Genomic DNA, 14079 nt, shown 5'->3' on the forward strand with positions numbered 1-14079 from the left:
TGAGTTTGCATGGAAATATTGTGAAGTTGCTATTGTTTTTTTTGTTTTGTTTTTTAGAAATTCCCACCAGGCTGTTAGAGATTAGCTGATGTTCAAACTTCTGAAGCACTTGTGATGTTTAATTTTGGGACTGAAAAAAGGCCAATTAGAAATATGTAGGTTATCACAGAGTGTGTGCTCTATATCTATCTAACAGACCAAGTTTAAGCCATTTTAGGACATAAAGTAATCTGTTTGGGGAAATTCTGCTGGGAAACTGCCTGGTCCTGGGGCTTTTTTACTAGGCATGTTAGTTAGTACTTTATGTAGCTCTTCTTCAGTAAGAGGGGACTCTAGGGCTGTAATTTGTTCTTCCGTTGGTCTAGGCAAATCAATGCTATTGAGAAATCTACTAATATCGTTGTCAGAAGGGTCAATTTGGGATGAGTAAAGGGATTGGTAAAAGTTCTTGAAAACAGTTTATTGAAACTGGATCAATTCTAATGTTTCCTGTTTAATCTATGACTGATGAAATGGTTATCTTTTCTTTGTTTAGTTTGAGTTGATTTGCCAAAAATTTCCCAGATTTATTACTGTGATCAAACCTCTATAAGCGTAGTCTCTATAATAAAAAGCGTATTCTTTATTAATTATTTCATGTAGTTCGAGTCTAACTTTTCTTATTTGTTTGCGGAGTTTGTTCATCCGGAAAGCTGCTGTGGGCTTCTTCTAACAATCTAATTTTTTTCTCTAAATCCACTATCTTAGAATTTTCTTTTTTTTCTCATCATTTTCTTTTTTTTCATGAATCATCTCATCTCATCTCATTGTCAGCCAAACCGTAACACAAATTATATTTTTCAATATTCATGTAATCGAGTAATTTCATTTCGAAACAATTTCATAATGGTAACGGTTGATTTAACGAAAAACCTGCCTCAGACTGATTGATCTGGTTGGATAAGTCATTTCATAGATTAATCGATTAATAGTTACATCCTTAGTGATTAAAATAAAGTAGTGAGATGCTCTAAAACAGATTATCGGAATGGGTCTTAAAACCCTACCACTTCAGCTACTGTAGACAATGCCGCTCTATTAACATCAATATGCAAACAGTAAAGTATTTTCTTACTCATGCTTCCACTGTTCAAAAGCTTTTGTCTACAGTTAGCAATAAAAATTGAAAAAACATTTTTTAAAAGCTCATTCCTTCCGCTTTGTTTGTATTGGGAAGGTCAGCGAGTTTACCACGTCTGACATTTCTCACTGGGAGCACAAGTAGGTCCAGTTAAAACATTGAGTCTTCATGGGCCTTGTCTTCATGGTCCAGTAAGAGCCCCCAGGATAGAATCTGTTTCTCACACAGTCTCCACTGTCTATTTTTATTATTCTGTCTGTTTCATTCTTTTACTTTCGCTGCTTGTCTTTATCTGCCTCCTCACATTTCTTTTTTTTCTCTGAGGAACTCTGTCTCTAGATGGGGTCCAAGCATATCATAACCATATTATTACAACCTGTCTCTTGCAGTGTTACCCCAAAGCCTCATAAGTCTAGCTGGCAAAGAATAGGGGTAGAGAAAGGAGAAAGATGGAATGGCTTGAAAGGCAAAGGCAGCCTGAGACGGTTGAAGCGGGAAATGCTGACAGGAATGTGGAGGAAGAGGTTTGACAGAATGAGGAGAGATGGAGACAGAGCAGGATAATTTAAAGCTCCACATTCGCTTTCCTCTCCACTCCTCTCTGAGGCTGATGAGGAATGAGGTGATGCGGAACACCAGCCTCACAACTACGCTGCCTCACCCGGGACAGAGACATTTTACAGCCCAGTAAGGCTCATTTGATGCAACTTTTGAGGAGGATTCAAACTTCAACAATGTTAAGCACCTAAGAAAACATAAAAACAATGAGGGATTGCTGGCTTTAGCCAATAAAACAGCCTAAAGCTGCACCTGGAAATGTTATCACCCAAAAGAAGAAGAAGAGCTGAGATTCAGAGGCAACTCAGTAACTTACAATGCACCATCCAATTCTAATAAAAGTATTGTGTCTTAAATGCATATATACAGTATATATTACATCCATATTGGATGCATATGAATATACATCTTAAAGCACCACCTTGGAGGGGGTATTGTGCTTAAACTCTCCCAGGACTTCTACAGTCAGTGGCCACTACTCATGAACCAAAGGCAGTTTGGTCCAGGGGGAAGAATCTGACAAAGACTAAGGTTGCCTTAAATGGTTTTCATGAGCTTTGAAGTGTATTATAATGTTTGTTTTCTCAGAAAAACAAACCCCGAAGCAGTATTTCAATCCATTCCAGTGGGCGGCTGGTGCAGTGGTAGGGCGGTCGACCTCTGATCGGAAAATTGCAGGTTGATTCCTACCTTGCCCGCCTGTATGTCAAAGGGTCCTTGGATGGAAGTTTGGCGCCATTGTTCAGCAGCAGGTGAATGGGACTGTGACTGGAAAGAGCTATACACAAGTGTATGCCATTTACCATTGACGCATTTCTGAGTACTCTCTAAAAATCTCAGTTCTTTGCACCAGCCTCTTCAATCCACAAAAACGAGCAGGTCACGAGCTGACCTAAACCAGTGAGAACAGCCCCTTCCAGAAAGAGTCTGCACTGCCAGCACTGCCCCCAGGCTAACACACACACCCATTTTCTCTGTGGAGCTAGCAATGATCAGCTAAACACTTTCATATTAAGTTCACCATTTGCAAATCAATCTTTGCAAATGTTCAGTTGTTTGTTTCGTGGGTAGAATGTAGATACACTGCAGAGGCCAACTCTAGGATGACGTCATGAAATGGGTTGCACCCATAAGGAGAGAAAGGCAGAGCCTCAGAGATCAGGTCATCTTACTTCTGGGTAGGAGAAGAGTTCGTGAAAAAAACTAATATTTCATAAATAATTTGTTCTTCAGTGTGACAAAAGTAACATATGATCAGATATATGGATATAGTTTACTCTGATAAGAAGTAAACTACCGTATATGAAAAGCATGATATAGGCCCTTTAAAGAACTAACTAACAAATTTGGCAGGACAGAAGATAAATTCTCTTACAACTGGCCAAAGTTAAAATAGAATAGAATAGAATAGAATTACTCATTAGGGCCACATTTTGTTCAACCTAAGCTGGTGAATCATGTTTAGGAATTTTACGACATTCCCATAAAAAAATGTTGGCTAAAAATGAGTTAGCTAAGATCGCAACAGTTGCAAACTCGCCACGTGCACGCCATTTAAAATCTACAATGTCTAATTCCAACATTTCTTCTACAGTAGTTTCCCAATGCTAGGAGGTTAGGAGATGATCGATGAGTTTTCATTAGTAGCTGGCACTTAAGGTGCTTTTTTTTGTATTCAAGATGGCAGCCTTTTCCCAAAGTCAATTAAACTTCTGTGGTGGTTGTAGACTTAAGCTGGTCGCTTTCTGTAAAAATTTCAATAAAGCACACAAACAAAAGTGAAGTTTTCCCATATTGTGGAAAAATGTGAAAGTCGCCAAAACTCACACTTAGATGCAAAATGGCCACCAAGCCGTACTTTGTGTGGCCATCCCATAATATTATCAAAACTTCCTTTGGATATGCCCAACGTGTGTGTTATGGTTTCGTTTGTGTATTTTGAATTTTGTTTTGTTGACCGCTCCTTAAGTGATTCCTCTAGAGCGAAAGACAAGAGCCGATTCCTCCTTATGAGTCATATTTTCTAAATATTTTCACCCTTCCTGACCTTATTTTTCTCTCTAAGCTGCATGTGACGGTGTCTGTGGTCAATATCAGTTTGTGTTCAATGCACTCCACAGCGGGGTGGGGGGTAGCTGGGTACACTCGCAGCAGTGCAGAACTTTGCGAAAAAGGCAGACATAGGCAAAGAGACAGGTGCAACTAATTGTAAAGAAAAAGCTAACGTCAGCAAAGATGAACATGGAGGCATTAAATAGTTCTTTATGTTTTCAACAGAGTGGCCTTCATCTCAATTTGAATGGTGGCATAGACCACATGTGATGCAACTTATTTTTGTGCCATTTTTCAAGTAAAGTAAAGAGAAGTGAATTACTTTTTCAAATTGGTCATAAGTAAAGTCATTTTATTACAAATTTGGTCCATTAACTAAGTAAAGTAATCAATTAATTTTTAGAAGTAATTTACCCATCACTGCCGCTAGCTTACAGCCCTGCACAACCCCAACCTAACATTAGACTTAGTGCAACAAAAATGGTGAGCACTATCGGAGCCAGTTTAGATCCAGATTCCAGCTCAGACAAGGAAAACAAAAACGTTCATGGATCTATTTGTCTGCAAGTTAATACATCAGAAGAGAGCGGAGCAGGGAGCTTGGGGCCCGCCAATTGTTGCTTTCACGTAACAAATACAAACTATTTCAAACAACATTTTTTGTCTGCTCTTGATTTACAATTTAAAGAAAAACTAAGAAATGTAATTGTAAACCTAATTTTTCTGTTGTCAAGATAATGTCCTCCATCTTCCGAAAAATGCCACAAGAACATTTTGAAAACACTAAAAACACAATTCTTATTGCAGTAGGTCTTTAACCTTTTTTTTTTTTTTTTTTTTTTTACCATAATCCAGTTCTTAACTTCTATATAGAGTTATTTATTCTCTTATACCAAAGGTGCCATTAACCTGTAACCGGAAATAAAAATGTAAATATAAAAAAACCATCTTTATCATGGATACAATAAAGCCCAACAACGGTAGCTTTCCAATTCATTGCTGAGATTTTTTTAGTGTATTACGGTATATTATCTTGTTTGCATACACTTTCCTCCCCACAAATAAAATTCTGTATACATAATTGCTGTAATCTTAGAATGACTGTTTTCTTATGTGAACATTTCATATGTTGGATAACTATTAATTCTAGCTGTTTAGATGCTACATGCGTTACCCAGCTCTAACCGTAATGCACAATTCTACCAGGTGTGTCTCCACTGGGATCCATAAAATGATGCCAAGCTGTTGCTCAGGGACACCTGAACGTCCATACAGTATACTACTGTACAGTATACTACTACTATGTTACCCATCTATCTCCACTGGGGCCACGAGATATCGACATGTAGCTCATATGAAGCTACATGGTGTGAAGATGAAGTAATGGTGGCCCATGTACAGTCAGGCCACCTTTACCTCTTCTTGGACCCACCTGGGCAGAGCAAACATCTTCAAAGATCACTTTCAAAACAATGTTCTAAACAAGTCTGTGCATGCATGTTAGTGAGGAGAGATTTTCAACTACCTTCATCTTCAATGATGTTTGGCCCCTCAAGCTGCAGGTAACCACCTTTGCTCTTCACATTTGCAAAAAATGCATAACTAAAAGTACTCCAGAAATTAGTTACTTTATTAAAATTCAGAATCCAGCTATTGTTTCCTAGACATATACTGTAACTCACAGCTCTACCAGAAAATCCAAAAGAGAATATCCTGCAGGAGTTCCAACATGAAAGCAGAAGATCACCTTAACCTACAGCAAATCTGCCTCTGAATGATCAAAGGAACCAAAGGACAGGTCTGGAACTACCCAACTGCAGTCACATCTAAATATTGACAGATCTACTATGTTGTCAACAATCTGTCCATGATACTGAATTCAACTGGGTTTATTTTTTTAAAATGACATGTTTGGAAAGTTTTTTCCTAACTTAGTTTATATTTGCATCAAATATAACTTTGTAGCCAATTTATGAAAAAAAAACTGATAAAACATTGTGTCAAGATGAAAATATTTTAAACTTTTTAACTGTGATGGCAAAGTATAAAATTTTTTTAAAAACACAGTGTAGAAAGGCCCTGATTTTCCAGTCTGGCTGCTAGCTGCTCTAGTTACATTACTGAACTTTAACTTGAACAACTAAAGAAAAAAAATTGCATCATACCTCAGGAAGCACGGTGAGAACTGAGTATAAGTGCATTTCTATGTCCCGTTTTTTTTCATTCTAATTCTTTGATCAATGACGATCAGATTAATCTGACACCATAACACTAACGTGGCTCTATAAGAGGACACTTCTAATGTCCATAAAAGGCAGCCGAGAATGTCATCTATCAAATCAGATGACCTTATTTCATCTCCCCTGATGGGAATCCTTCTGCAGAGTAAATAGTTTTTCATGTTTAATGAGTTTGTGTTAAAGTTCATGGTATCACTCAGGAGGACGAAGGGGACTGCAGTGTGTGCTCCCACGTGCCTCGTGTCTGCCACTTAAAAGCTCTCTGTACCTCCAATTTCCTGCTTTAGTTTGTTTAAAGTGAGAATTCTTTCGTCATGAACAAAATGTGCATGTGGGAGTGTGCGCGTGTCAGAGCTGGAATTTGTGTGTGTTCAAAAGTCTACACATTTATGCCCTGAAGTGTGTGTTTGTGTGTGTGTGTGTGTGTGTGTGTGTGTGTGTGTGTGTGTGTGTTGTGAGTGCAGCAGGCTCAGGCTCAGTCTGCTTCCTCTCTCTGCACAGCTCCAAATAAACACCTTCAGTCCAATCCACCATATTTGTCTCTGTGTTTATTTTTTCTCTTTTACTCCTTGAGCACTCACACTTCCCCCATCCTTCTTTCCCACAATCCACTTCTGTCATGGCCTTCCTCTTTCTCAGCACATGTCAGAGTGACTAAGTGAAACCTTTGTCTTAAATTTAAACAAATGGCTGCCTGATTGGGCCTTATCATTTATAAATCATATCCAGACAGCCGTTTATCTCCTTCAGCTCAGTGTGTCACGACTGTGAGAAAAGTGGAGCAGTTTGAAATGTTTTCAGCGTCTTTAACTCCTCTTGGCAACAAAGGTACTAAATAAATGAACAACAAATCACAACTGTTGCAACACGGATGCCCTACTTTTCATTGGCTGTGTATTATTCAGAAAAAAACATCTCTTGGAGCTCAGTCATGGCAACAAACTTTTTCAAAGAACAAAACTCAATGGGTTCAATTTCTCTCAATGAGTAGCTTGTTACATGTGATTGAAAGCAAATGCAGGCAGTCAGTCATAATATAATATACATCCATTGACCCACCTATCCATCCATCATGTACATCATCTCAGACAACATACAGTATCCACTGGATACCGGTTCCATTGAAAAAAGCATTGGGGTTTTTGGCGTCTGATAGTACTCCATGTTCATTAATCAGCTGTTTTTAGGGTTAGAATAGCTGCTGACAAGTTTGAAATCCAGAAGTATAAACCATTACGCAATTTGAAGTTATCACACTGACCTGTTTTTTTCCTGGATTTTTTTTTTCTTTACTGGAAGAACTCCCAGTAAGATAAAGTCTTCCTGCAAGTCCTAAGAAGTACATATTGTGCTTCTATCAGTACTTTTTTAGCTTTATGCTTTTTTTCCCATTCTTCAACTAATGCATTTTTTTTTAAATGACTGCTTTTGTTTCTAATATTAAAAAAAATATTCAATCACAAAAACAACGAGCATATTTAATAGTTTCATAGTTTCAACACAGCTAATCTTTCAGTCTGCAAGATTTCGGTTTTTTTAAGTTTTTAAAGTTTCAATACTAGAATGGAAGGTAAAGCCTTCAGCTTCTAAGACCAAACAACATTTCTACTAAAAAACTATACAGGGGTTGTCCAATCTTAACTTTATACTCATTTCTTTCACTACTTCTCGTAAATTGCTCTGTCTCTTCTTCTATTTTGTTGTGTGCTGCAGTGCTCCTGCCGATGGCGGGTTGGGGTTTAACAACGTCTTGAAGTTTCACTGTATACAGTGATGAAAGTCAGGCAAGGAAAAAATCCCTGAACTTTTCTTTGAGCGATATGGCGGGCACAGAGCGAAATTTTGGAAAAATACGTGGTCTTAGATGCATTCTGGTGCATTCTGGCAACTAGTTATTCACTTCTTTATCAAGAAACTAAGACTAATTGGAGCATCATGATTTGTCATTCAAACCCCTAGTTTGACTCTCCATTAAGGACTTGCTGGTCCTAAAAAAGAATTTGGAAAATTGCTCAAAGTAACACAATCCTACAATCTACGCTTTTCCTTAAAGCTGCAAAACATACAATTGCTAAAATATAGTAACATCAAAGCCCCAAATGGCAAAAAGAACACCAGTAACTATGATATTCTATGAAAATACCTCAGTTATTTATACATTATTTCTGCTTTAGAAATGACTGATGTACAACATCCACTTGCACTGTTTTCTCAAACTATAATTACATCAAAATATGGGATCTGCTTTAAACTATAATTCTATAACATAATACATCAATTCTTTAACACCAATACTTAGTAATCTGGGAAATATCAAAACAAACATACAAACTAAACTAAACATTGTAAACATTATTTTTTAAGGGAGTGCGGGTCCAAACCATCAAATACTTATAATTAATGTCAACTATACTGAACTAAATCATGGTAATTAGGAAATACAAATAAATTAGATAGAGAAATGTATTCAAAATAAAAACTGAAACTCAAAACTAAAATTGAAATTATTTCAAAATGTGGTTTTGAGATTATTTTACACAAAAAAGTATTTGACCTACACTACCTTAAAAATCTTTTTTTTCCAGCCAAGACCACTTCAATTTGTTTTTTATCGTCTTCTCACAACTGAGGTCGTGACCACGCTCAATAATGACGATGCCTGCCATTATTTTAACACAAATTTGATCGCAAACTCTTCAGATGTGTTTGTGAAAATTTAGCGTGGGTCCGCCAGTTTTGGTCTCTAGGGAAGCGAGTCACGCTGACCACGTGGTGCAGACAGAGCCAATCAGACCCGTCGACGCATCCGAAAGCAACTAAAACGTCCCGTCATTGGTCAATTAGGCCGGGAAGACGAGAGATGGCCACGACCATAGAGGAAGCGATCTGCGGAGAAATATAGAAAATAAAGCTAAAATTAGCTGATTTCAGACCATTTTTTAATCCGGAAAGCGATTTGTCCGTAGAGATCAGGTCTTTATTTCCCGGAAAGTACGTTCGGTTTGCTCAAAAACCCGGATTTCCGGGAATTCCCGGAAGACTTTCATCACTGTGTATATAAAAGCTCTGCTTTGTGAGCATTGAAATTCACATTATACTGTCAACCCACAAAAAAGATTGGGATTATAAATGTGACACAGTTTGCTGTTTTTTTCGGTCTTAAAGCTGTTTTCCACAGGGCCTTCTGTGGTGCATTGACATAAAACAATAGAACATACATTAATCAGTCAGAATGTTTGCATCAACTCAATCACGCCTGCGTCTGACATCCATCGCTCCTTACCTTAACTCAAGCTTTACGAAGGAGTTCTCTTTCCTAGGATTCGTTTTGATGTCTCCCTATGGATTCGCTCCTGCCTGTTCCTCAGAAGCACTTCTCTCATTACACCAATCCTGATTAGCTGGTGATTGCAACGCTAGCGTCACCTGTCTAAATAAATAGCTAGCACTACAACGCAGCGTCATCCAAACACTTCTTCATGCTTCAAAGACCATCTCAAGTTTTCCTATGTAGCTAGCTAAAATGTCCACAAATCGGGGGCACCTTACTCTGTTTTAGGCGCTAGCAACTCCTACCTTGGTTCTCCACCACAGACCGAAGCATTCATTTGGTAAGCACACCAGTTCACTAACTCCTGTGCTATCACACCAGTTAGCACATGCTCTTAGTGTCAGCCCACAGCCTCACAGTATTCTCCCTAGTTAAGCAGGAAGATGAACACCCATACCCCTCACAAAAGAGCTCATGGGGACTATGGGGCTTGACTGTGTGGTTGCACACACCAAGTCTGCTTCAGTTGCCTCGGGCTGGAACATGCCTCACTCACGATGCATGCACCATGAAGAGTCTGCGGCGTCAACTAGCTTACCAAGCTAGTCTGTCGGGTGCGGATCCTTACTTGTCTACCAACAAATAGCCGCCCAACGGTGAAGAGAAGCAGGACACCAACTCAGACAAGGAACTGTAAGCCACAGGTGGCTGGGACTCCCAGCTGGACCTGTCTGCGGCAGCTCCGCCCGCAGAGGATGTCTTGGACTTTACCTATGCTGGACGTTTTCATATCCGAGAATGAATGAGGATGAAGGTTTCAACTTCCTTGCCTAAGTTGGAAGGCAGAGAAGTATGTTAGAGCAGTGTAGGACATGTATGAGGGCTGTAAGACAGTGGGGAGGTGGGCTGTTGGGGTGACAGAGGTGGAGTTGGGATTACATCAGGAATCAGTTCTGACCCCCTTCCTGTTTGCAATGGTGATGGACAGGCTGACAGATGAGGTTAGACAGAAATTACCATGAACAATGATGTGTGCAGATGATGTTGTGATTAGTAGTAAGAGCAGGGAACAGGTGGAGGAGAAGCTAGAGAGGTGGAGGTTAGCCCTGGAAAGGAGAAGAATGAAGGTTAGCTGCAGTAAGATAGAGTACATGTGTGAATGAGAGGGAAATATGTGGAGGAGTGGGATTTATAGGGAGAAGAGATGAAGAAGGTGGAGGATTTGAAGTATCTAGGGTCAACATTCCAGAGGAATGGAGACTGTGGAAAAGAAGTGAAGAAGCGAGTGCAGGCAGGTTGACATGGATGGAGAAAAGTGACAGGTGTGATGTGCGATAGAAGAGTTTCAGCTCAAATGAAAGGAAAGGTGTAAAAAACAGTGGTGAAAGCAGCCATGTTGTTGGGTCTAGAGGGAGTGTCACTGAGGAAAAGACAGGAAGCAGAGCTGGAGGTAGCAGAGATGAAGATGCTGAGGTTCTCTTTGGGAGTGACCAGGATGGATATGATTAGGAATGAGGACATCAGAGGGACTGCACATGATAGATGTTTTGGAGATAAAGTCAGAGAGGCCAGACTGTGAGAGTTGGGACATGTCCAGACCAAGCTGTTTACCAGAAGCTATGAAATGGTAGAAAATAACACATCAGAAAACAGTACATTTCTTTTTGTGTAGGTCTGACAATTATAGGTATGTAAAGAGCCAAAGGCACACAGATAGGTGGATAGAAATGTGGGCTTAAATCACTTCTATGTCTTTTTAAGATCGAATAAGTGACGGCCTCTTGAGTTTTCATGAAGAACTTTGACAGAGGAGAGGAGAGTATGAAGAGGAGGGACTAGGGGAGCAGAATTTTCCAAGAGGATTCCTGTGGAATACGTTGATGCGGCTGCTATTTTTGCCCAGGACAGGTACAAGTGTTGAATTGTGAGTGTTGAAGAGAGTGGAGGTTTGTGTAGAGGTGCTTAAACACATTGGAAGGCAGCCAGAACGAGCCTACCTCAAGCTTTCTTATGTTCTATTGAAAAAAAGTCTAATAACATGAAAAAAAATGACATTTGTTTATGTTTGAGTTTCTACACACATTCTCACACACATGCAATCCATGTGAAGTATATCAAAAAGCCCACCTACACGTATGTGTGTATTTGACATACTACTTTTTCACAAAAGCTCCATCTTAAAATACATTATTTTGCTTTCAAACTGGTTAATCTCCAACTTTTTCTTTGTGGGGCCTTGCATGAACTTGTTTAAAAAAGTAAACACATCAATGGCAAGAAACTGACAGACTCGTGATCTTGTGGTTCTTTCCTGAGTTTTCAGAGAGTAAACACGAGTCTATTTCTGCTCCTGTTTTCTTCCTCTCCGAACGATTCTACAAGGAGTCCTCTAACATCCTGAAAGTGGCTCTGAATAAGCTTCACGCTAACCACACTGAAATGCTCGACTGAGGTTACAGAGAGGCAGGAGGAGGGAAAGGCCAAGCCCTGCTAGTACCTCCTCCTTTAACTGACCTCTCCTCTCACTCTCAGTCTGTGCCCCTTCCCACATTCCTCCAGTGCTCCCATTTCTGTAGCCATTAAAGAAAGGAGAGACGCTGTCCTCTTGTCTGCCTTTGGGCTTGTCAGCCACACTGTCTCCATTCAAAGCTGATGCATGTGACTATTGTGTTAGCAGAATGTGTGTGTGTGTGTGTGTGTGTGTGTGTGTGCGTGTGTGCATGTACGCCTCCGTGCACGTGTGTGGAGCAGAGGAGGAAGAACCCCTGCTCAGGTCAGGATGACTCCCTTTTTCTGTGCCCTCTAATGAACCGTTAGCATGATGGGATGGAGACAGCACGTCAGAGAGGCCAGGATAGCAGGGTCAGAGGATTTTATTGGAACGTGGTCAACATGAAATGCATGCCAAACATGCGTTTGTCACAGTGGGTGTTGAGTGGGATGATTAAGCCAGAGCCTTGACGTCAGTGTCTTCAAACAAGTCTGTTCAGAAGAGTTTGCATGAAAACGTTGACAATCAGAGTGACACCAATGTCACTGGCATGGATTCACTACGGCATGCATGTTCTTCTTGCATGCATGTTCTTCATCAAGAACATGCATGCATCAAGAACCATGTTTTTCATGTGTGGAAAAAACATGCATGAAGAACATGCATGCATAGGCTTCTTCCGGGCACTCTGGCTTCTTTCTTGTGTGTGCGTGTGTGTTTTAGTGTGTGTGAGCCCGTGTGGTACTGGGATGGACGGGTGAAGCCTTTCCCTTAGGCTCCTGTGATTGACCCCAGCCTCCCCCGACCCTGAACAGGACTAAGTGGGTTAGGAAGTAGAATGAATGGGTGTTGTGAAGTGGATGAAAGTCTATGTAAATGAAGAAAAAACATTGTTTATTAATATTATTGTTCTGTGCATCAGGTTCAGTCAAAGGAGTAAAGCTGTGAGAAACTGTAGAAAAATCAAACACTTCAGCTAAGGTCCTACAGAGCTCAGTCAGCCCTACTGACATCCATGCCTGCAGAATCAAAACACTATCTGTATTTAACGTTGACAGTGATTATTTCAAATTCAGTAATTGCTGCTGATGGTAAATCCAAAGTGTTGTAGATCATCAACTGGTTTTTATTCCAGCATTTTGATGTAGTTTAGAAAACTCTGAGTCGTCCGTCCCTATCTGGCATTACCCTCAGAGCGGTGGATGCAGGTGTGCTGGTTGTCACTCAGGAAGAAGCCCTCTGTGCACTGACACTCGTAACTCCCCATTGTGTTGACACACACTTGTTGACATCCGCCGTTGTTATCCAGACACTCGTCCACATCTGAGAGAGACAGAACAACAGAGATGAAGTTAGACTCTGCAGCTTAGTGGGTAACAGGACATTAGGGCTTCAGAAAGAAATGGCTCCGGAAAAGTTGATGACACGGAGAGTGTTTGATGAGAGAGATGGCACCCACCACCTCAGCCCACCCTGACACACACACACTCAAACAACAGCCACGTTTCTTCAAAGTCTGATTCTGGGATTCTGGCATTTTATATTATGTCAAAAAAAATGTGTGCCTGCCAATGCTGAGCAACTGAGAGACTGGAAGATTACCAACGGGGGAGCTAAAGTGAGCTGGAAATACATTATATACTCCACTGACTTTAAATGAGATGAAACAGACCCGCCCCTTTCTGTTTGTGCTAGTTGTTGTGTATCTGTGTGTAGAGCTTCAGCAAATTAACAGTTTGACTCTGCAATGTGTTTAGTCTGAAGTGTCAAGTTGACCGTATGGTGCATATAAACTACTAAAGATGGTGTTGAGACTTTATTTTGGACTGAGACATTAAAGAGTAAACAGAAGAACAACAATAGAGGGCAATATAGCAACATTCACACTACTCATAACGTCAAGTCCAAACTTCAATTAATACAAACAGTTTTTATATATAAAGGGATCTAAATTAGCCCCCACCCACCCGCCAAATGTGGTTTAAATTTCAATTTGGCAGGTAGACAAGCTATTTCACCCCCCACTTTGGCAGGTGAGGCATTGTTTCCTTATCTCTGACAGGGGGCTATAACTCAACAACCCTGACTTTCAAGTGTCTGCCCCCCTCCTCACTTTCCTACCACAAACAATCACCCTAGAGTTGATTCAAAGATTTCATTCATCGTGCCAATTTAATCGAGTCACTTGCGCCACTGCACAAGGTGCATTCAGGGGCTGCATAGAATTTCCAGACTTCTGTGCATTCATTAAGAGCTCACCATTGCTGCATTCAGGTCCGCTGGTAATTTTTAGCATTTGCTCACACTGTAAACATGGAGGGCTCTAACATCATCTGTTCATGAAAAA

The 14079-nt window shown here is 40.2% G+C and overlaps 1 protein-coding gene across 6 annotated transcripts in view; it reads right to left on the reverse strand.

Annotated features, from left to right (window-relative positions):
• scube1 (signal peptide, CUB domain, EGF-like 1) overlaps positions 1-14079 on the reverse strand; it is a 102951-nt gene that overhangs the window by 47577 nt on the left and 41295 nt on the right. For all 6 annotated transcript variants that reach the window (XM_023952624.2, XM_023952622.2, XM_023952625.2 and 3 more), the window contains exon 4: positions 12921-13055. In XM_023952624.2, coding sequence (XP_023808392.1) covers positions 12921-13055 — 135 coding nt within the window. The remainder of the gene's footprint in view (positions 1-12920; positions 13056-14079) is intronic.

This window comes from Oryzias latipes, chromosome 23 (genome assembly GCF_053564925.1).
Source record: "Oryzias latipes strain Hd-rR chromosome 23, Olatipes_Hd-rR_3.1".
NCBI classification, from domain to species: Eukaryota; Metazoa; Chordata; class Actinopteri; order Beloniformes; family Adrianichthyidae; genus Oryzias; species Oryzias latipes.